Source organism: Coptis chinensis, chromosome 6, assembly GCF_015680905.1.
Source record: "Coptis chinensis isolate HL-2020 chromosome 6, ASM1568090v1, whole genome shotgun sequence".
Lineage (NCBI taxonomy): Eukaryota > Viridiplantae > Streptophyta > Magnoliopsida > Ranunculales > Ranunculaceae > Coptis > Coptis chinensis.
In genome coordinates, this window is record NC_141461.1 from 15294737 (window position 1) to 15318990 (window position 24254).

At 35.4% G+C, this 24254-nt stretch overlaps 1 protein-coding gene and 1 non-coding gene across 2 annotated transcripts; one reads left to right on the top strand and one right to left on the bottom strand.

The window, feature by feature from the left end:
- The first annotated feature begins 9173 nt into the window (after positions 1-9173).
- On the top strand, positions 9174-22943 carry ATGRIP (Golgi-localized GRIP domain-containing protein). Its single transcript, XM_086569275.1, has 22 exons — positions 9174-9427; positions 9682-10144; positions 10375-10490; positions 10786-10955; positions 11923-12016; positions 13114-13200; positions 13380-13460; positions 14398-14523; positions 15320-15428; positions 15515-15594; positions 18844-18972; positions 19078-19178; positions 19581-19714; positions 19810-19907; positions 19999-20118; positions 20269-20296; positions 20408-20463; positions 20743-20814; positions 20889-20936; positions 21585-21690; positions 22177-22235; positions 22491-22943. Exons 2-22 carry the CDS (start codon positions 9709-9711, stop codon positions 22599-22601), a joined length of 2361 nt encoding a protein of 786 aa, XP_086425401.1. The 5' UTR covers positions 9174-9427; positions 9682-9708; the 3' UTR covers positions 22602-22943.
- A 354-nt stretch (positions 22944-23297) lies between these two features.
- On the bottom strand, positions 23298-23370 carry TRNAE-CUC (transfer RNA glutamic acid (anticodon CUC)). The gene has a single exon. It is a non-coding gene; the product is annotated as a tRNA-Glu (tRNA).
- Between the last annotated feature and the right edge of the window lie 884 nt (positions 23371-24254).

Here is a 24254-nt window from a genome sequence, read left to right on the forward strand (position 1 = left end):
ATATAATATTTTATATAATAATAAATAAATAAATAATTTATATATAATAACTATTAATTTTTTAAATTGGATCGGATATTTTCGGATGCAGATATGGCAGTATCCGAATCCGTAACCGAAACCAATTTGGACATAGAAAATTATCCGAATCCGAATCCAATATTCGAAATTTTTAGATAATATCCAAATTTTCGAATACGAATTCGAATCGGATTTGAATATTTGGATATCCACTTGCACCCCTAGTTAGAACTGTACTAATTCAAACCCTAAACCCTAGACATAAGTATAGTTGCTACCAATTCCGAAATAAAAAATTATAACCTAAACGTTTTATTATAGATTGGAGAATGGGTTTAAATTATATTATATAATCCAATTTTAATTTGTTGGTAAAAATTTAGATGTTAGATTCAAAATCTAGTTAGAACTGTATTTATTCAAACCCTAAACCCTAGAGACATGTACAATTGCTAACAATTCGAAAATAAAAAATTATAACCTAAATGTTTTCTACTTGTTGGAACTAAGTTATCACCTAAAACAACTACAAATAAGTTAAAATATGCTAATTATTAATCAAATTATTATCAAAATTATTATCAAATAGATGATTAAACATTTAAATATTGGAACTTGACATCACATCAACAAGATACCAAATAATTTAAGAATTTTCGGTGTCTATTTGTTGTATCTTTACTTGGTAAATGGTAACCCGACACTGTAATTTATGGTTATGTTTTAGCAACCCGTTACCGTAGTTTATGGTATTTTACGACAATGTGTTACCGTTCATCAAAATAGCACATACATCAAGATTACATAAAATTTATTTTGAAATCTAATATTCAAACTATCGTAATTCATTTAGTTTCAATTCCATTAGGCAATTTCAATTACATTAATCTCCAGTTTATTTTTTTTTCATGCTCAATTGATTATTCTAACATTATATAATCTTCAATTTATTCGGTATTGAGATGTGGGTATTTGTATTGCGATAAATTGTTCATTTGAGAGTTGGATAATGATGCATACTCCATTTGAGAGTTAAAATATAGAGGTATTGAGAGTTGAGAAGTAGAGGAAAATTGAGTTGAGTTGAGTTGAGTCAAGAAAAATTGAATTGGATGTAAATAATTGGAGAAGGAGAGTGTATCTCTATTAGTAAAATACACCATAATTAACCTGGCCTTTTAAATTAGACCAGCCTTTTTTCTACCACCTAATACCCCTGATTAAATACAAAAAAATATTATTCAATGTCTTTAAAAAGGACTATTTCGTCATTTAATTTTTTATTTCTATTTATACCCTTGAATTACAACACACAGACAAAGGAGTTTTATGTCAATTCAGGGCAAAAACCAAATCCACGCCTATATTGACGACATGTACGCGGTGTTGCCTTGCCATTAATACCCACTTAATTTCCAATTAATACGAAGTTCTTTCAACTTCCCTCCTTTCTTCATGAACTCTTTCCAAGATCTTGGTTAGATCGAAACGTAACTAAAGAAGGACTTGAGTTCTTTCAACTTCCAATTTCAACTTCCAGTTCTTTCAACTTCCAATTTCAACATTATGCGTGGTGGTTCCTAAGCGTGGTCGTGAGGAAGGAGCCCATCAAAAGCCTACGGGTCAAGACAATTCAGGTAGGCCTATATTCTTGATTGCCGTCAATTGCTTACGAACTTTAGAGTCGCATGTGTTTTACCGTGTTGGTCGGCTCTTTAAGGTATTGTCTTCTTTGTTGAAAAGGTATTTGGAGGCTCTTCAACAAGCATTTGTTTACACCCTTGATGGGTGTGGGATGCCAAGAAGATAGATTTTCATCTCTGCTGCCGCTCATCAAACACTCAAATTTCGATCACATGGAAACTTCATGAGCAAAAAAAAAAAAAATTGGCCCCAAGTTAGATTGTTGATAGTGTGGTTTGATGACATTATTTTCAGCTTTTTGTTTTCACTTTTAATGAAAATAATTATTTAAACTATATTTTGTATAGAGAAATCTGCTCTTATTTTACTTTGCCATTTTTATGCTATATTTATTAGTTTATATTTGTCCCTTAAAGGAACTTCTGCTATATCTTTCAGCGTGGATCATGGATTGGAATTAAACAATGAGGTTGACCTTATTATACGCAATGGCAATGAAGACATTCATAGTGATGACGACATTAAAACCTGGTCTTAGCGGCCGATATTACAAGCTCCATCTCGTAGCAAGTTCGCGAGATACAAAGTATGTCACCTTCATTTTCTATAGATATTCATGTATTATTTCCATGTAAATTGTGTATAATAGGGTATGTATTTATATAATCTACATTAGAGTTTTATGCTCAAATGGTATCTAATTATTTCTGTAAGTGGAAGCTATCTTAGATCTGAGGAAAGTCCACCAAGTTACTGCCAAGACATGTGCACTTCATTTCTTATATGAACTAACTACATTGGGCATGTCGTGGTTGGTTTTATTATTATTAAATTACAAAAGTTATTCAACATTTTTAAAATGAAAAATAAGTATTCCCCTGTTTAAGATTAGTCAAATGTACCGAGCATAAACCACGTATAATAACATTTGGAATGCTTCCCATTGCATGTGCATATGTAAGAATGGTTTGTACTCCTCATAAGATGTTCTCGGGGACATGAGTTAAACTATTAATTCAAACAGATTATGTATAACATGTTCAATGCTTCTAAGAACACCATGCCTTCCGGACATTTAACCGGTTATGGCAGCTCATAACTTTTCTTCATTCTACTCCAGTAGAGATGCGATGATGGTTTGTAGGCTATAGCGGGGGAAAAATTAGGTGTTGATTCAGGTTCCTCGAGAATGAACAACCAAGGTGAGTGTATATTTACACAACATAAGCAAGATTATATTATACTTAACAATCACGATTTAATTATGATATTAGAATGTTGATAAATTGTGAAAAAGAGAATTTTAAGTTAATTGAAACCTAATGTTTTTGATATCTCTACTATCCGGACATGTGTACGGTTATTTATCGGACCGTTCAAAGATTGGTGTACCCAATCTCAAAGGCGAAAGAAAAGGTAGTGTATTTTATTGACTTCCGGTTGAACTATTTATGTTTATGTAATTTTACAGATATTGACTTTGATCGAACATCATAAGATACCCGGTTTCCAAAAATTCATAGTTGAAACATTCATTGCAACAACCTTTGTTTTTCAAATGTGGTTGACAAATCTTTTGATCTTCGTTGATGCAAATATTGTAAGTTGTTTTGCTCTTTTGTGTTAAAAAAACTAATAATTGCCTTTTTTTGCTTTCAAGTAATAATTGCCTTTTGCATAATGATGATAGTTTGAAGTTCATGCCATGATGCTATTTAGCCTGAAATTTTTACTTAAACATCTTGGTTTATTTTACCTAAACTTCTTGGTTTGTCATGTAAAAGACAAGGAGACGTGGTTTACTTCCATCATTAGGGAAAAGAAGAGCAACTTGTGTGTGGGGTTCATGTGTTTCTTTTTTCTTCACTACTAAACTTACCTGAAAAGACATATATTATATACTGATTTTCCGGAGAGGCCTTTGGAGATTGAATCTTTTTATTTTAGTGAGACCCGAACTTCCGACGTATTAGTGCAGTTATTAATCCAAAAAAATTAGGAAGAGAAAAATAGTAAGAAAAGACAAAACAATCATATAATTGGAAGTCTCTCAGTATTTATTCAGTACACACATTACACATGCCACTTCCCTTAGGAGCTTGAGTTTTGGCTAAAAAGCTCAGTTGATGAATCATAATTCCATTTGCCTTTCATAATCATTAACGGTTTATTATTGTTTTTGCTAGAGTGGTGACATCATGAATCGATTATTGTCTATTATTTTTAATTTAATCGGTTAAGGCTGTTGTTCCAAGCCATCTCTCCACCCAGTCTCCCAATAAGCTTTTTCTTCGTTACTCTATTTTTTTTTTTTTTTTAAATGTCTTGCAAATAAGTGCATCCAATCTATGTATGTAAGGTATGCGTGTTGATGAATTCGGTCTGCAAATATGGATGTTTTTATTGCCTTAGGAACCAATGCTGCATACTTCTACTCAGTCTATTCAGTACTACGACCAGAAACTTCTCATTTTGGTTTTAATTCCTTTTTGCTATTTGAATAACATTTCTTTGAGAAGTCGGTGTATACGAATAGTCATTGGTGGTGAATATATAAAAGAATGTGACACCATTTGAAAGGCTTTGTTACTGTTATATTTAGGGATATGGATTCCATTGTTAAAAAAAGGTGACTTAAGAGATTCACATATGTGATTCATAGAGAAGTGACAAGTGGGAAAGCTGCAAGGGGTTTCCCATCCAGTTTCAAAAGCTCTGCAGTTGGGTGGTCTGGAATTGGGACAATGTGGTTTTAGACACTGATCTTTGTGTTGGGCTGTGATTTCCTATATAGGTCTACCTTATTATCTGAAATGCCTTACTAGGGATGTCAGAGTCTCTGACATCAACTCAACAGCTGGGAGCTGATCCTTTTTTGAACGTAGCGCCAACTTTTAGGAGTCTTACTCCAATAACATATACCTGCTCCAACTACTTCTGTTATCAATTTGTTATTTTTCTTATTAATTTTCAGATGTAATACTAATGAAAGATGGATGAAGACAGACAGACTTACTAAATGAGGTAAAGTTCCTTGTAGAATGCTGCAACCCTAAGCATAATGATTATCTCATGTAGCTTATATGCAAAAATATGTACTTGCTTACTGTTTTTTGTTTCTTTATTTCTTTCTATTTTATGTAAAGATTGATGCAACTTGTATACACAAATGCTTTTTAAGCGTAAAATTTTATTAGGTGAATTGTCTAGCATTTAATCTATCCCTTTATTGAGTGGGTTGTCGCTCAGGGGATCTACTGATAAAACTGTCAAGCTATTTGACCTTCGAAAGATTAGTACAGCTCTTCACACCTTCGACTCTCACAAGTGTCCTTTACTTGGAAGTGTTAGCCAAGGAAAAGACGTCGGAGGCCATTGCAAAGCTTATGAAATTGGCACCTGAAACAGCTATGTTGTTAACTCTTGACAATCGAGGAAATGTGACAAATGAAAAAGAAGTTGATAGTCGATTAATACAAAAGAATGATTTAATTAAGGAACTTCCTGGTACAAAGGTAGCTTCAGATGGAATTGTTACATGGGGACAAAGTTCATGTCAATGAGAGTATGATAACAAGAGAAGCCCGACCATTGGCAAAGAAAAAGGGTGATGTAGTGATTGGAGGAACTTTGAATGAGAATGGTGTATTACATGTTCAAACAACACGAGTTGGGTCCGAAAGTGTCCATCCGCAGTTGTTCGACTTGTGGAATTTGTGGAATCGGCCTGATTGCCAAAGCTCCATTCAAATTTGCTCACCGTATTTCCAAGTATTTTGTGCCTCCGTTAGTATTTACTTTTGCCATTTTCTTCTTCCCTTTCGGTTTGTTGGAGACTTCTCTTTTTTCTTTTTCTTTTTTTTACTTTCATAAAGTTCGAGAAATTTGTTCTTGGATAAATTTAGCCAATTCACTTTTTTTTATACATTTCAAGAAATGGAAAGACTAAAAGGATAACGCACCATTTTTTCTTTAACAACTTATTGTAGACAACATTACAATTCGGTGTTCCTCAAGTGTTGGACCATTTGGGGATTGGATCAATACTCTTTATTGTGAAGTTGAATAATTTTCATAGACCCTCTTGAGTTTAGTTAGGCCGTAGGAATAATTTTGTATGCTATCTGTTTTTTGAATCGGTGTAGCTCCATTTAGAATCTTATGATATCTTATACTTTTGCAGGTCATTACGCTTTCATTGTCCACTTGGCTCGCTTTGGTATATGGGCGGTAAACTTAGTTGGTACCCCAAATCTTGGATACCTCCTTCAATGGATAGCTTTCACCGCTCTTCAGTTTGGAATATCTGTTATGCCATAGCCTACCCATGCCTTTGGGCCCGCAACTACCACCGCAGTTATGGTTGGTAATCGGAGTTGGTGCTTCTCAAGGTGTATTGATCAAAGGTGGCCAAGCACTTGAAAGTGCCCATAAGGTCAACTTGACAGTTTTCTATAACTTCCTGACTACTATATACTAGAATGATGGGAAAATGTTTCCAAGTAAATAAGTATTACCACTATCGGATGTTACTTGACATAAAGATATGTTTGCTACTGTTTTTTCTCATCTGTCGAACTAACTCTTGGATACTAAATTGTGCTTTTAAATCCAAATTTCTTCTGAAAACTCAAAATTGGTATGTGATGACCCAACTCCAATTACGGGGTTTCTTCTCTATATTTGTTCATAAATAGTTTTTTTTTTCTCTGATGATTAGGTTTCTTTTGGAGACCAAGTCTGTCTTAGTAAATGAGTAGGAGAAAAAGCTTATGGATAGTAAAAATTGTATCCAGCTCGCACGGACGAGTATAATATTTTGCATGTGACCAGCCTAGACATAAATGTTTTGAATGTGGCTATGATGCAATATAATATCTTGATGCTAGCAGTAGTCCGATTTCTATTAGATGTTTCGCAGAACCCAAGATGGTGTGGAAGTTTTTGCAATATCTAAGCAAATCTACATAACAGTTTTCTGGTAACATCCATAAAAATATGTTAGGAAGAAGTTACTCTAGCATGTGGGAGCAATTGAAATTATTCTCAGATTTAGAAACTTCGCCCATTACTTTGTTGGATAAGAAGGATTGACTATTTTGCAGCTAGAAGACTATAGATGCATTTTTGTATTCGGAACTTGAAAGCATCGCCTATACAAGTTTGGACCACTCTGGAAAAATGGCCCAATCCAGTTGTATGGTTGAACTCCGCCAAATGATTGCATCTGAGAACAAAACAACAATTAAGTATTTCATTGCATGACTCTTAGTGCTTCTTCTATCAAGGATCGGTGTCGTTGTTTTGGCAAGTAAAATATTGAACATATTGGATTGTGATGGTTAGATATATAAGTTTGTGCTTCTACTTCTGAACACTATTCCAACATCCAAGTGTCATATTACTTGCTCGAGCATTTGCTAGCTTGAAGCGGTATCGCAGTTCACAAGGCTTCATCCTTTCTCTTGACATCATAGCTCACCCTTTTTTTCTCTTATCATGTATATCACCATTTTCTTTAATTTGCTGCCATGTATTTGAGATACACAAGTCAATTTTTGTTTAAATATTCAAAATTTTCATTGTCTCACGTTCTACAAAGACATGTCATCATGCCAACCCGACATTCGCGAAATACGGAGCCAATGTCCTCGATTAAATAGAAGCAATTACTCAAGACTACTTCTCCGGTTCATGCTCATCGAGCATGCCCAATTACCTAAGGGTTGGATCGATTTCATGAACACCGTTACATAGATGTTTTGATGCACTAATATTTTATCTTTGTCGTTTGCATCGTGCACTTGCTAGGATGAGAGGCTCAAAGTACATGTTATTTTGAGCTATACTTAAAAGTTTATTGCTTAGGTATGTCTGGAAATCAAATAGGAATGGAGTTCCATTCAATTCAAAATTTAAACGGTTGCCAGTGTGTCTGCTCAGACATAATGTCAATTGTAAGCGTGCTCACCCAAATTATGTTTACACTTTTCGGCAAGTTTTGTTTAATATCGCGTGCATAGCACGTGCATCTTGCTAGTTTTGATAGTGTATAGAGTTGCATAGTGCAAATTAGTTAGTTAAGGGCAATAAGAGGTTATCATTATTTTTTATGGGGAGTTCCCCTTAGAAAACATGGGTTTTAAGTTGGGACACAAATGTAATAACAAATTTCGGGTTGGAAAGTGCCCTCTTAGTAATGGAAAGTGTATTTAAGATTACCCTTTATTATTTATCTTTTTTATCTTTCCTAATTTTGTAGTGTTTTTTTTTTCCTGATAATAAACTTGCTTATATTAAAGTCTTTTTAAAGGTTTTGCCAGATCATACACCCATCCAGGAGGAGGCCCAATGCCAGCATATTTCTGAGCCCATTTACACAATTCATGAGCCCTTACATTATCCCCCTTTTTAACCCAACCATATTGTACACCTGTTTCCAAAAAACTGAATCTAAAGACACCAAACTTCTATTGACAGATTCCTTACACTGCCATCCCGCACCCACTCCTTTCCTTTTAAGCAGCTTCATTAGATACTGGTTGTCTTCCAAAAGGACCATTCGATCTACCTGCATGTCTTTCATCAGCTCAGCTGCTATATATTTAAGCTCCCATGCATTCTGATTCCAAGGCATTTGCAGCTCTAACTTTTTATAAACAGCTCTGAGCATCTTCCCATTCTTATCCTGGCACACACACCGCAGCAGCAGCTCCCTTGCCCAAAATCCTGTCATAAGCACCATCAAAATAGGTCTTACACCAGTCTAGATAAGAAACATCCCCTATTTTATGTTAAGCACTATTGTATACTAGATTTCTGTCATAGTTACTATCCGAAATACTGTGGTCAGACCCCATAGCTTCCGCACCTCTGTAGTTCTTCTGCCCACTGTTCATAGATGCCATAGTTCTGTGGCTTCACTTTTTCAAATAGGAGCCCATTCCTTCCTTCCCATATTTCCTTCATCATCATAATGCTATAAATCCCTGCAAACCTCAGGTCCTAGTCTCCTGTCTCAGATCCCCACAGAACAAATTGTTCAATCCATGCTTTCAGCATCTTATCCTTCTGCATGTCCACCCTTAACCTTATTTGAGATCCAAACCATAACTGTCTAGCCCATTCACATTGGAAAAAAAGATGCTCATCTGTTTCTAAAGCCTTCCAACACATTTTACAGGAGTGGTCTCCTTTGAATTTATATTCCCCAGCTATTTTCCCTGTCACATAAGCTTTCCAAAGGAATTGTTGAGTCCCAGCATCTATTATGAGGTTCCAAAGCTTCCTGATGATCTTAGCATTGTTATTGGAACTTTCTCCCAACTCATATTCTTTAGTCAGATATTTATAGGCTGACTTGAGTGAATACCTCCCTTTTGAGTCCCCAAACCAGATAACTTGTAGTGTTACATACTTACAGTTGTACCTTAGACTTTTGGTATATCACCGAGATTTCACCACATTACCGATTATAATTATAGTAACGTATCGCACCGAAATACCACAATTTCCAACAGATGTTTCAACCGTCAACTAACTCTCCTAATGACAATAATACCCCTAACAATTTTCCTAATTTCCAAAAACCGGCAAAAAAGAGATTTTAAGGCCAGAGCTGAAAATCATCTTCAGTTTTCAGATCCACAACACATCTCTGAAACCCTAATTATCATTAAATTAGGGTTTCAATCATTCATTACTATCTAATATTTATCAAATTAACATTGGCGCGAATCTTAATTTCCAGAAATCTAATCAGGTCAATTATTCTCTACAATTCTCTTTAGTTTCGTTTGAATTGACATTATTTGTTTCATTAATTTAATTATAAAACGAAATGTAGCAATTGAGATCTCGAAATATTGTCTGAAACTGTAAAGTTTGACTTTTAATCAATAATATTGATTGTTTTAACGCAATGCACAAATCAATCTTTTGAGTTAAAATTTAGTTACTAAGGAATGTATAGTAATTGGGAGAGGAATTGCATTTGTTATTTTGTCTTATGTTCAGGTTTCAGTGGATGGAGTTAGCTAAGTAATGGTAAAATACATAAGAATGTCAACTCATGTATTGGAGAGCAATGGAGTGGAAGAGGTTTGTAAAGAAGGTGTCGCAGAGAACCACGAAAGAGAAAAGAATGTTGTGAAGGAAAATGGGGCATCTAATGGTCACCTAGTACAAATGGTTATTGAGCTAAATTTTCAGAATGAGTATTTGAAAGCTCAGTTTGGAGTGTTGAAGGATCTTCACTTGGAATCTGAGGGGATTTATAAGAAAACGAAAGAAGTTGGACAAGATGTGGTGGTGTCTGGAGATGTTAATGAGCTGCGTGAAAAGATGGAAGTGTTGAGTAGAGAGCTCTTGGAGAAAACACAAACACAAGTTGCTGCAGAGGATGCTTTGAAGCATCTTCAATCTGCGTACTCTGATGCCGATGCGAAAGCGCTAGAGCTTTCTGCCAAACTTGCTGAAGGTCAGTTGGGTTTCCTTTATCTAATGTTGAAATACTCTGCTTGATGTTTGTACCTGGGCTTGTCAGTACATATTTATATGTTGTACTTTTTGAAGCCAATCGAGAATTAGGATTTCATAAACACCTTTAGTAATTTTGATTCTATTGACATTCTTGCTTGATGTTGTTTCTGTATTTTTTTCACGCTTTTTAAATTTCTTACTCTTCTTTTTCGTTATTTTTATGGGTAGCTCAACAGAAGATGGATCAAGAGATAAAAGAGCGTGATGACAAGTATAATGAACTTGACTCCAAGCTTGGGAGGCTTCATAAACGAGCAAAGCAGCGTATCCAGGATATACAGAAGGTAGATCATTCTAACATCTTTGGGCACAAAAATGAATTTTGAATGCCTTGCTGTTATTGTTACCAGTTCTTGCATGTGTGTGTTAGGAACCGAAAATTTTCCTTAAATTCGAGAATTAATTGAGAGAATTCGAATTTTTTGGAAGTTTCTATAAACCTTATGGTTTGGCAGGGCGCAATTAGTTATCACTTATCAAAATCTTGAGATTTAAAATAATAGAGAAACAAAATGGTTTTTGAAGTTGCATAGAATTTATTCCATTTATTGATTAGATAATTCATAATTTTCTTTTTAGGAAAAAGACGATATTGAGAGCCACCTACGTGATGTAAACCAAATGGCTGAACGAGCCTCTTCACAACAATCATCATTGCAACAAGAATTGGAACGTACGCGGCAACAAGCAAACGATGCATTGCGGGCTTTGGATGTGGAGAGGCAGCAGTTACGAAATACAAATACGAAGTAAGTTCTGTTAACATCATGTTGGGGCTAGTACGCATATACATATAGTTTAATATTGACCATTCACTCTAGATGACATTGAGGGTTGATAATGCTTCACTTTTATTTTAGCAAGTTCGTACTTTCTGTTTTTGCATCTGCCCCATTTTAAAGTTCAAAATCATTTATACTTTTAATTTTGACTTAGTATATACCGGAAAATTTACACAAAGAATCAGGAAATGAAAGCCATAATAGAAAGCTCATCTCTTCCCGCACAGACCAGGTTTTCAGTTGATAACAATTAACGAGGTTGATATGGAGAACCCTATACCGGATTAAATTCTGCCTTCCCTTTTTTACCTGGAGTAACATTAAGGTGTTTAAGCTGCTTCTTTTTTGGGTGAATGGACAGTAGTTAACAATATTGTATCGCCTTTTTTTCTGGGATCAATATTGCTAACAACCCGTTGCATTCACCAAGAGCATCTGAATCTTATACTGAAGTTGCTACCGAAGCTATCTGTAATAACTGTTTCATGTGTAGTCTTAGCATGTTTTAAGGATGTAAGTAATGTATACTACTTGGAATCAAACTCATCTGGGTAGATATTGGGTTCATTTGTTGACGATATAATAAGAATAAAGAATACCATTTTTCTTTGTCATTTCTGGAATATGATTGGAAAGAGACAATGATCATATTGAGTGTAAGCAAGGGACTTGCTAACATTGTCATTTCCATCAAAGACCTGGAAGAATTCAAGGGATTTTACTCTTTATTAAATATGGAAACATGGTTTGGTCAGGTTAATGGGATTTAGGGATCCTTACCCTGGCTTTGCCGTTGTTTTGCTTTTCTTAGTCGGTCTGTTTCATCTACTTATGTAATTATCGTTGGTAATCTTTGTTTGAGTTCAACTGTTTTACATCTTCACATTCACCTTCGGTAGTTCTCTGATTTCCAACAATTAAATTCTCATTTCAGACTTCGAGAGAGCATTGAGGAAGTTAATCGATTATTAGAAGCAAAGGAAAATGCTCTTGATGGGTTGCAGCACTCTCTTTTTGAGAAAGAACAGGTTTGGACATTCAAACATCTTTTGAAATACTTTAGGGTTACTGCTTCCTGAGAATTTGTGGGCCCATCTTGTTATACAATTATTATCCCCATCACACTACTTATGTGGGACTGTGTCATCAAAGAGTGCTGATTAATGAAGACGAACAACAAAAGAAATATATTATTAGTTTATTGTAGGGGTCACAAGTGTTGTGACGATGCATGTTGCATGATCACTTTGTCTTAGTGTATCTGCATAAGTTTCTGTCCTACAACACGAACACCAATGGATAATATATTCTTGTAATTTTGTAATTTTTGTTTGTCGGATTATATGGAGACTAACTCTTAGCATCTTGCTAACTATGTGGTGACTCCGTGTGATTGTAAAAGGGAATCTGGGAATGCAAAGTGTCTGACACAGTGAAATATCACCAATTGAGGTATATGAGTATATCGCATACGATATGTGTTTGTGTGTGTCCGGCACGGATGTGTGGATAAGTTTCCGACATGGATTGTTTTAATATTCTGGTGTGTCCTTGTAACATAGAAAAAAAGAAAAAAGAAAAAAGAAAAAAACATTGATGGGAAACAAAGATGGAGATTGATAAGAACAAGATTTGGAGATCTCAATAGGAGAGTAATAGGGTAGAGAAGATTAAGAATTAGACGAATAAGAACTTGAGATTAAAGAATTATTGGAGAAAGGAAAATAGGGTTTGTGGAAGATAATTTGATAATTTAGTTTATTGATTAATTGAATGAATAAAAGAACAAACATTGGTCTCCTTATAAAGATTAGCCAAACTTGATAAACAAGAATCATAGCTTTCTAAGTAAATGAACTTTCTAATTTTACTATTGTAAAGCCTAAAAGTATTTAAAATATAATATTATAAATTGCCAAAACCATGCTTCTTGTCCTACATCAAACATGAACACCACAAATATTAGTAAAAAAGAGTACTTGTTTAAAACATAGTTAACCTACTTCCGTCGTTGCATTATCCCCGGTTAGTGTTCTAGTTATTTCCATACATCCAATGGAGAACAAGTAAATGATGATTTATTGTTGTTTTTTCTTTTTGTGTTAAATCATTTGCATTTTAACAGATGTTAGAAGAAATGAGAGGGTTACTACAAACTGCCGATGAGAAAAAGCTAGCTTCAATTGCTGAACTTTCTGCTAAACATCAAAAGGTGAAATGCTATCTTCATGATCTACACGAAGTTACCTATTTGGTATTATAGTTTTACTTCATCCTGGGGCCAATGTGCATTTTTCGTTTTTGAAGTTAGTTAATGACTACAATTTTATAACTTTTGTTTAATATTTTATGGTGCATATCTGTCTAACAACTTTGTGTCTTCTCCTTCAGCATATAGAGAACTTGGAAGCCCAGCTTGCTGATGCAGTTTCAGATAGAAGCAAAGCAGCTGAAACAATTTCTTCTCTACAGGTAGCATATAGTGTTTTACGTGTTGTTGCGACAGAGAATCAAGAGAGTAGGCAATAAAGTGCATTGGTATCAAGAGAGTAGGCAATAAAGTGCATTGGTATTGTTTTTCTTGCCTTTGTTGAAAGGCCAGTCAACTACTAAAAGGCACCTTAACCGGGTTTGCTGCTAAGTATATAAAAAATAGTTTACTAAACAGAAAGGGGAAATCTAAGGGGTAAAAAAGAAGAACGGACTTATCTTAAATATCATGGATCTTGATACGCATCAAGAAAAAAGTATATATTGTGGATGTTGAGATCCCAGCTTGAGGAAGTTTGTTCCATATCATTTTGGCAAACACAGGCGTATTTGCATTTCTTTTAGATAATAAAGGAAGATATCATTCAATTAGTTTGTTTTCATTTGCTGACAGTACTCCATCTGTAGATAGATGAGTTCCTCTACCAACGCAGTCAATCTATATTTGGAAAATTCTTTGTAATATAGGTTCTAAGTGTTAAGCTACATATGTAAGTGGTTAAGTTCAAAACACGCTAGAGTGTCCACTTTAAAAAGTGAAAACATTAGACGCAAGAACTAGTCATTGTTTGCATGATAGCATTACGAGTTGATCTTTTATTGACACTGCATAACAATCAAGACCTTGTGATCATTTGTTTTTAATGTTTATGTTGTTCAAATACGAAAGCTATAAATTTGATCTTTCCTGGGTTGGATATTTGGTTCCAATTGTCTTTTACTTGAATTCTAAATGTACTAATATAAGCAAGGGGACAAAAAAAAATAAAGGTGGAAGATCTTACTATCTCTTATGGGGTAGTTGATCACCAGTTTTCTTCCTCAATTTTTTTCCTCCTTTTCTTTACTTGTAGCAGAGAATTGTTTTGTCCTCCAAGAAGTTCCATAGCTTAATTATTATTCATTCTTTACTTTTTAGGTGCTAGTTGCAGAGAAAGAGTCCATGATTGCAGAGATGGATGCAGCTGCAAGTGGTGAGACAGTGCGGCTTAAAGCTGCTGTGGAGACAGCAAAAGGAGAACTTGTCAAATTGAAAAGCGAGCATGTATGTATGGGCCACTTATTTGGAGTGACACTTTTATATCACTTTCTTGCTTCATCACAAGGTGTGATGAGGACTTAATATACTTACATAAATAGTGACTCTATTGTGGTATTGTATTAGCTTAGTCAAAATTTTAAAATAGAAGTATTAACTGCAACTGCAGACATGAACTTGATAATCAATACAATAGTTAAATCAAACATGGAATTGATGTGATGGATTTGTTTCTCTTAGGCGTGTAGAGATGGCGTATGATGTAAGAGACTGACAAATGTTTATATTTTTGTAATTGTTGATTGGTGACATTGTCATCAATGTCCGCTAATGCAGCAAGAGGGATGTTGAAAAGCGAGAAGTGCCGTGGGGGACTGACCAACTATGAATAGATCTTACGTACAAGTAACAGTAGCAACATCTATTAGTCCATATCGTGGGTCTACATCTTACCCTTTCTGAAGCAACTGGACCTACACCTCTTTTCATAAACAATATTTTGTGAAAAGTAATATATGATCATATGACCACACCCATTTTGGTTTGCAGCCTGTTTGCACCACATTTTCATGCTTTAAAGATATAACTTTCTGGTTGACTTCAGATGAGTGGGGAATTGGTACTTGTGGAAAGGGTGGAAGATACTTCAAATCCAGAGCGTTTGAACCTGATAAAATGGCATCACACTGCATACATCTGTGCATAGTTGAATTTATGAAAGAGATTTCCTCTCGTGGAAACTCTAGTTTTGGATATAAACATAACTTTAATCATATCTCATTAAAGTAACTGATGCACTCAGGATAAAGAAAGAGAGAGCTTGGAAGCAGGGTACGAGGCATTAAAAAGTAGGCTAGAAGTAGCTGAGAGTACTTGTGTACGCTCTGAAGTTGAGGCAGAGAAGATGAGAAGTATGTTTGGAATCTAATCACAATAGTCTTTTGATTGCATGTTTTAATCGGTTTTTGGGAACTGAAGTGTATTTCTTGATTCACAGGTCTACTGGAAATAGAGATATCTAGGAAGAACCAGATGCTAAATGCGAAAGAAACTGAACTCGTAACTGCCAAAGGAAAGGTAACAGCATTCCACTTGTCTCCTGAATGAAGAAGACTTTTAAATAGAAGAAATTAATTAATTTTTATTTATCGTATTCTTACAAGAAGAAAGTAATTGAATTAGGAAAAATACAAGAAATTTGAAGTGACTCTGGCATGTGCATGAACTAGGTCGACATGCCATAGGCCACAGATCATGTGTCTCACCTACCTTCCGAACGTAGTAAAGGAAGATTTTTCTCACGCAAGAAGAATAAATAACAGTTGGAAAAAATCTGAGTTTTATATGTTAATTAGTCTGACTTGGACAACCAATTCATGCATGCATACCGTCAATATCATTTTCAGATAGGTAATAGAAATAACAGATGTGAAAGTCTTATGGTCTTTCTAAAGTTCAGCCTATACTAGCCTGCGTACACAAAAGAGTGTTCATCCTGTTATGTTTGCCAACTGACACAATTTGGGGCATCGGAAAACATAAACTTGCTTATTTGGTAAAACCTTTGGGTGATGATACCGTAGGTTTGGGGATCGAACCTAGCCAGCATCAATGAGTTACTGGTCTCACTTAAAACAGTATTTCTACTCTGACACATAAAAATGACACAGTCAAACAACACAGTGTGGATGTTGACTTATTGTGTCCACCTCACTAAGAATAAGCTGCCCAGAAAAATCTCTCTCAAACACTCTTTTCTACTTGCTGTCTGCAGACGTTTTTGGTTATCTTATCCATTTTTATCAATAGTTTTCTTGGTTCTCTTCATCAAATTCTCCAATTCACATGATTCAAACTGCATGCTGCCATTACTAGTCCATGCTAAGCTTCAACAAAGAAAGAGTTTTCAGACAATATCTCTTTGAATCCAAATTTCAGCATATTCATTTGTGTCCACTACAACATATTATATATGAATCTTATCGAAAAAAACTGTAACTTTATATGAACACTGGCTTTCAATAAAACCCATACTTTCTCAAAAGGTAATTTGAATAAAACAATCAATAATAGTTATTGCTTCTTCAAACTTGTGGATTTTATCATCTGGATGTGAGTCTAAATACTACCCAATTGTTCTTTCTTTCTCTTTGTTGGTATCGACGCTTTTTTTTTGTCGATTGGACAATTTGGGTTTTGAAATTGGAGCCGCAATGAAGGATTGGCTGTTAATTAAGAAAGAGAATTAAATTAACAAGGGCAGTGGAAGTGGTTTTAGTGAATGATAAGAGTGGGTTTTGAGGATGGAGATAGCAAAGAAGTGGTTGAACTTTGAAGAGAGAAGAGAGGAGATAATTGATCAGATTATTTTTACTGAGGTGGACTAACAAACAACATCCACCTCATTGTGTTATTTGACTGTGTCAATATTATGTGTCAGTGTAATTTAGATTAAGCTTGCCAAATGCCAATCTCAAAGAAAAAAAAAAACTTGTTTATTTGAGGTGAAGATCATAACTGTTGTGTAAGAGGCCTTTGTTGTATCTTCTAACTTGATTTTATTCACTCTATTATTCTCATTGCATGTATTGTGTAGATTATGTGATGTAGAACATTAGTTGAGTCCAAGCCCATGGTTCGAGTCCATTAGTTAGTTGGACACATGTCGTGTTTCTATTGGTTTATGCTTTCTAGGTTTACTTTAAATAACGGGTTTGTAGTTAGGGTTTGGAGAGTTGTGTTTATGTGTGTGATTTGTGATTGAGAAATTCAATAAAAGAGTGATTTTTAGGTCGTCTTTTAATTGTGTTTTAATTAAAGTGTAGATTTAATTAAACTGAAGCTTCCGCCAGTAAGATCTACCTTATTTGGTATCGGAGCAGATTAATTCCAGGGGTTATTATTCACGGTACTGTTCACCGAAAACATTGTTCATCGGGTACTATTCACCGCGTCACTGTTCACTGCGATTTTTTTTGAAAAGTCAAATTTTTTTGTGTTATTATGGTGAATAACAAAGCAACTCGAAGTCGTCCTCCATCCATGGATACTCGCATGTCTCGTTTAGAAGAAAGCATGAAGAACATGACACAGATGTTCCAGAACCTAATGGAAGCAAAGTTTCCAGTCCAAACAGAGGTGCAACAACCACCTCCACCACCACAGAATAATGGTTCAGTGGTTAGTACTGATGATGCATCTCAGGTTGATGGTTCAATCCCTCTTCTGAACCTTTTTGCGCCTACAGATCCAGAAAACAACAGAGAGAACAGAGTTGACATGAAAGATAACACTAATAGGGAACCTCCTTTCAATGAGAAACGTGAGGGTGTACCCCTCAATGATGGCGTCGCTCGGATGCCGGCAGGTGTTGAAGCCCCCTTATTGGGTGCTCCACCAATTTTTGATAAGTACGAAGATCCGATTTGGGAAAATTTTGTGACTCACTTTGACAAACGAAGTGATTTGTTTTTCAAAAAAGCACAATTGCAGATTTGGATTTCCTTAAAGAAAGTCACATGTGTTGGTGAAGTTACAAGCTTTCAAGACGAGCCATGAGTACCGAATTTTTTTTGTGCATCTTCTGGTTATTGTTTTCATAATCTATGTGCAAGAACATGTTGTGGGTTACTGATTTTAAGCCAGGGAAGCTGTTACAAAGGAAAAATTCATGGTCGGATTCCTTTCAGTTGGGGTATTGGCCGATTTCCTAAAGCTTGTGGACGTGGTTCTCTTTACTTGAAGTTTTTGTTGATTAGAAATTCGATGACGAATTTTTTTTCGGTTGGGAGAGTGATGTAGAACATTAGTTGAGTCCAAGCCCATGGTTCGAGTCCATTAGTTAGTTGGACACATGTTGTGTTCCTATTGGTTTATGCTTTCTAGGTTTACTTTAAATAACGGGCTTGTAGTTAGGGTTTGGAGAGTTGTGTTTATGTGTGTGATTTGTGATTGAGAGATTCAATAAAAGAGTGATTTTTAGGTCATCTTTTAATTGTGTTTCAATTAAAGTGTAGATTCAATTAAACTGAAGCTTCCGCCAGTAAGATCTACATTATTGGATCCGTTATTACGATTCTTGTTTGTTATTAGGGAAATCTCCTTACTTTTCATGTTTGTATGTATATCAGATGCATACTTAGTAGGGTAGATTGCAGAACTTTTGGTTGAATTATTTAGATTTAAGTTCAGTAATTATACTGCGGGTTTCACTGTTTGTCATTGCAACTTGTGATCTGACCTTGAGGCCTTAAAAATGCTAGAGATCCTTCTTTGAATTATTGACCATCAAAGGGTTACCTTCCTCACTTGGGTCATATTTCGCAGATCAGTCACCTAGAAAGTGAATTTTCTTCTTATAAGGTCCGTGCCCATGCACTTCTCCAGAAAAAAGATGCGGAATTATCTGCATCTAGAGATACCGAAACGCTCAAAGCTCAAGAAGAAGCCCTCCAAGTACGTCTTTGCAGTCAACCATTTTCTGATTGTTTGAAGAAATACTTGGAACTATCGCAGGAGAAACCATTTTTGTTAAATTTATAAAGTTTCCTTTATCCTTAGGAAGCTGAAAGGGAAGCGGGACTGGCATTTGCAGAAAGAGATAGAGCTCTTCAAAACCTTAAGGAGGCCATGGCTAATCATGACAAAGAAGTCGCTGCAAGGTGAGTTTTTGAAAAACTGGGAGGACAAAGTCAGTTCTGGCGTTGAAACCTTCATCAATTTCCTCATATAAAAAATATTTAATTCTGACTATTTATTGGCAAAATGAAATATTAAAATAAAATAACGACGGAGTCTTCCTTCAGTTTTCTATTAATAGATTCAATTTTCAGAAAAGGAAGAATAAAGATTTTAGGTCAAGTAGAACCTATGGAGGTTGAGAAATTAAGAAATTTTGTGTCTAAATTTGTATCCATATAATAAGTTTAATAAACCGCTCTTCAGACAATTTTAAAATTGTAGTTTTTTCTGACATGTTGTGTTGAATATAAAGTATTGACACGTTCTAGTACAGCTAAATGCTTGTACTGTGACTTACTTTGTTGGTTTCGTTTATATTGCAGAGATGTAGCTCTTAGCACTGCAGAGCAACGGATAAAGAGTTTAGAAATGAAGATTGATTTTGTAAATTCTCATCACCGATTAGAAAAAGAGGCATGGCAAAGAGATATTGAGAACATGGAAGAGACCTGGCGATGTACGTTTTCCTCGTAAGCTATAATGTTTCACATTTTTTCTGTTTAATTCTGTGGATAGAGCTCGAAAAAAATTACCTGCGTTATACTTTTGAAGCGAGATGTGAGGCATTAGTTTCTGAAAAGGATGAAAGTTCCAAGCAAGATTTACAAAAAGAAGTAGAAGAACTCAGGCTACAATTCAGAAGATTGCAGGTAACCTTGCACTATATAAATCAGTTTAGATATGCAGTGCAAAGTGCTAATTTTTAATTATGTGGTTATTAACAACAACTGTAACTTGTAGGAAGAGCATGATTCTTTTCGTGATATTGCTGATAGAATGTTAGAGGAAAAGGATAAGGAGATTTCGAGACTCGTTGATGTTAATGAAGATCTTAATCGGTCTTTGGTGATGCGGACCCAAGTAAGTTTCCTTTTTATTAAAAAAAAAAATCTTATGATATTGGAAACCTAACACCGTTTTCTCTTGCATTTAGTTATACATTTTTATTGCTATTTGCTCTTTGGAGCCTTCATTGTCATCATATTTCTGACAATATGATATCATATCCAGGTTGAACACAATCACAATCAGAACACAGGTAAGGAGAGTTGTAGTAGCTGCTACTGAATTTTTCTTTATTTCTTTCTTTGATTTTCTGAAAAAATGTGTGGTCTGTGATACTGTTCTCTCTATCTACTCCATTTTATAGCTTTTCAAAAGCAGGATGCACAGTCAAGCACAACCGCAGCAGAACAGCAGATTCTGGTATGACTCTGCTTTCCCAATTAGTCAAATACTCAAATGTCAATACCGAAGGGGTTGCATCCACTCTTTAAAAATAGAGCAACAAAATTGCTTTTTGTGTGTGTGTGTGGGGGGGGGGGGTGTTGGGTGGGTTGTGAAGGGCAACTATTACCAAAATTATGTGTTAGGTTTATGCTTAGTTGTAGTAATTTCTTGAGTAAATAATATCCTGGACTAACTGTATATGATTAGACAGCTAAAACACCAATCGGAATTTACAGAAAATGTTTTGAGTTTCAGATTTTGGCTAGGCAACAAGCTCAGAGAGAGGAAGAACTTGCACAGTCACAACGGCACATCTTAGCCCTTCAAGTAATTATTACCTCTCAGATGATAGATTTTACATATATTCTTTTTGCGCATTTTCTGATAATTGTTTAATTCAGGAAGAAATTGAGGAGCTAGAACATGAAAATCGTCTCCGTAGTCAACAGGTACTAGAATGTACAGAATTATCCAGTATTCATTATCTGTCACTAAACAGGGAAAGTTATGGTTCGTGTTAAGTGATTTGTACTTAGATAATGGTTTGCTCCATTTGGATATTGTGTGATGGGCTGTAACTGGCTGGGTTTGATTGGTAACAGTGTTTTACTTTCCATCTTTTACTTAGAAGCTGATAGATGTCTCTTTGATGGATATGTAAATGAAACCTTAGTAGAAAATTCATTAGTACGTGTGAATAATAGTTTAGCACGATTTCGGCATTACTAATTGAATCTAAGAGATTGGAGTTTGAAATTTGAAAACACAAAATGCATGTAACTAGGATTCAGGGTTCTTAGTATCTATTTGTAGCTCCAACTGAAAGGAAGTAGATTTGAAGAAGGGTTAACTAGATGAGCCAATTAAGATTTCCCCCACTAGATGGGAAATTAGGGTCTCCCCCCCAATACGCACATCTAATTTCCCATCTAGTGTCGTCACCTTGAATGTCTTGAAGGTAAGTGTCATATTACAGATGAGAAAAACAAAGCTTCATGGTTATTTAATGGTAACAGTTTGAGATCTTGTCTGTTTCCGATTTTGAAAGGTTTCAGATATTTTTATTTGCTGATTGACATTTCTAAATCATGGTGCAGGAAGCGATGTTGAAGGAAGAGTTCCGAAACATGGAAAGAATGAAGAAGCGGGAAGGGGTAGATATGACATATCTGAAGAATGTCATTTTAAAGCTTTTGGAAACAGGTAAGCATGTGAACAATCTGAACTACCAAAAGTTGTTGATGTACAAAGAAAAGCATGTATATATGAATATTAGGAATGTAAATAGGTGAGTGCAATGATAAGCTGAAACAAACTGGTGCCTTCTCAAGGAAAAACTAAAAGGAAAAATGCAACCCTAATAGCGTGTAAGGCTCCTAGAGACATTCTGCCCATCTAAATTGAAAAAATTATTGTGAATTTGCTTCATATTCTCCCAGAGCGAGCCTATTGGTACAACTAGCCCTTGCTATCAGTGATGACCCCTTTGTATGTTTTTTTCATTTGAGCCAAGTCACACTGATTAGTATGTGTACTGTCCGGCACAGCTACAGGGTGTAAGATACAGCCTCTGTAGACGAGGCTGGCCTGACAGGGATCATAAGTGCTGTCTGATTTCTGCTTTCTTTTGTTAAAAGATCAGTTTTAGGACAACCTAAAATTATGTGACTGGAATTGATTTTTGAACAGGTGAAGTGGAGGCTCTACTTCCTGTGGTAGGAATGCTACTACAATTCAGCCCTGAAGAGGTAAAGTGCACAAGTTCGCTTGATTTGCTTAGTATTCAGGAAACTGGTTTTTTGCAGTTACATTGCTTTTCTTATTCCCTCGGACAAGCTCATTTGTCATTTTTCAGTTTACTAAATATATTTGCAGTATTATGCTTGTATATATAAAGTGGACAATTTTGTGTTAGAAACATATATAAATAAATAGACAAATTAAGTTTGCCTTACCCTGAGTGCCCTTAGTAACGAGCTCCCATCCAATTCATAAACCTGCAGATCCAGAAGTGCCAGCATGCTTACCGTTCCTCAACTGATGTTCCGCCAAGTCCTGCAAGTGATGCTTCAGTATCCAGGGGCTCTCTCTTTTCAAGATTCTCATTTTCATAGTTTTTGATGCCTCGATGGTCCTTCACTTATGCCTAGACGCCAAAAACTCCAGCAGTTGATTGTTAGTTGTACCCAGAGTGACGCATTGCAACCGCTTAACTTCAGGAGATTCACCAGCCACTCAGAAAAAAAAAACCTTGGGGTATGACTGATGCCGAAATATGTTTGTAATTTAAAACTGTACTTCATCAACACATACATCGTATACAGAACTAATAAATGAGCGTTTGTGCTGCATAATGTATATGAAACCAAAGAAAATATTATTTAAAGCGGAGTGCAAATTTTGTAACGATATTCTCATGGACCTTTTATTTATAGTATATTCATTTCATTTATTTATTTCATAGTTCATACGAACTTTTGTCTTCATGATTCGTAGTAAAGTTGCATGTTCTGAAGACATTCGTACTTCTGAATGCACTGAAATAGGAAATTTGTCTACAAGTAGCTTTGATCTGCATAGTCCATACCAATGCTTGCACTCTGAATCCTGACAATGTTTCCGAAAGGCAGAGCTAAAATAGTGCAGGTCTCAATGTGGAATCGTCAAATCTGTTATGATTAGGAGTATATATGTCCTAAATCTGGGGATTCTGGGCTATATGCATATTTTAAGGATCTTCATCGATTTGAGGATGCACAATGACACATGATGTTTGTTACACAGTAGGTAGAAAAAAAAGGGGCAACCAATTCCGTTGCCGGGACTTGAACCCGGGTCTCTCGGGTGAGAGCCGAGTATCCTAACCAACTAGACTACAACGGATAGATGCAAGAAGTAGTACTAACTACTAATAAACTATACTAGTCATAAATCATAATAAAATCTTTCAAAACTGATACTGATCCTTTTGCTGACACGACCATTTTTCGTCTTCTATAGAAATAAACAAATCTAATCATCTGACCCACCTAAAGAAAAAATTGTCCCAGACACGTGTGAGGTTACATGCTATTGAGACACGTGTTAGTGGGATAGTGACTGAGGGTTGTAACTTGTAAGTTGTAAGCCACACATTAATGAGTTTGAAATTTTAATGACCATCATAGTCAGCCATGCTTATCCGCAGATTAATCAGACATACTTTTCCGGGATAAGTTTTGGATATTCAACTATCTCCCTTATCAATTTCTTTTTCCACAATCAAACACCCTTGAAACTCGCAATATTGAAAATTGAGATCACAGATAATTTTATGCTTGGCAGTGGTGGTTTTTCTTCCTATTTCAATATAACTCTCCATATATAAAGAATGTTATTGAATAATAGAGAGTGCATTCTATACCACTTGAAATGATGTGGTTTGTAAAAACCCAAATGACACTACTTAAAATGGCGTGGAATAGAATTAATTGTTTTATGTTCCCACAAAATCAAAAACTAATTATAACTAAAATTGTTTAAAATTGTTGTGTCCCCACCAATTCAAACTGCGCTACTTAAAGTGGTGTAGAATAGTCCGAATAATTGAACACCAAAATTAACTCTCCATCCTCAAAATACTGTTTTTTTTTTTTGTATAATGGAAATAGAGGGTAGACGCACCATCGTACTTAGCCTTAGTTTTAATTTACTTCTACTACTCAAAGTGTGGGTCTTTGAAAGTCAAACAACAAGGTACTGAAACATTAACTTACAGAATCCAAGGA

What these genes read in the sequence shown, in the direction of transcription:
- ATGRIP (XM_086569275.1), top strand. Translation starts at nt 9,709, where the DNA reads ATGGTAAAATACATAAGAATGTCAACTCATGTATTGGAGAGCAATGGA. An exon ending in TTTCTGCTAAACATCAAAAG is followed by an intron (nt 13,201 to 13,379) that starts GTGAAATGCTAT and finishes CTTCTCCTTCAG; the next exon opens with CATATAGAGAACTTGGAAGC. An exon ending in TACAATTCAGAAGATTGCAG is followed by an intron (nt 19,908 to 19,998) that starts GTAACCTTGCAC and finishes TGTAACTTGTAG; the next exon opens with GAAGAGCATGATTCTTTTCG.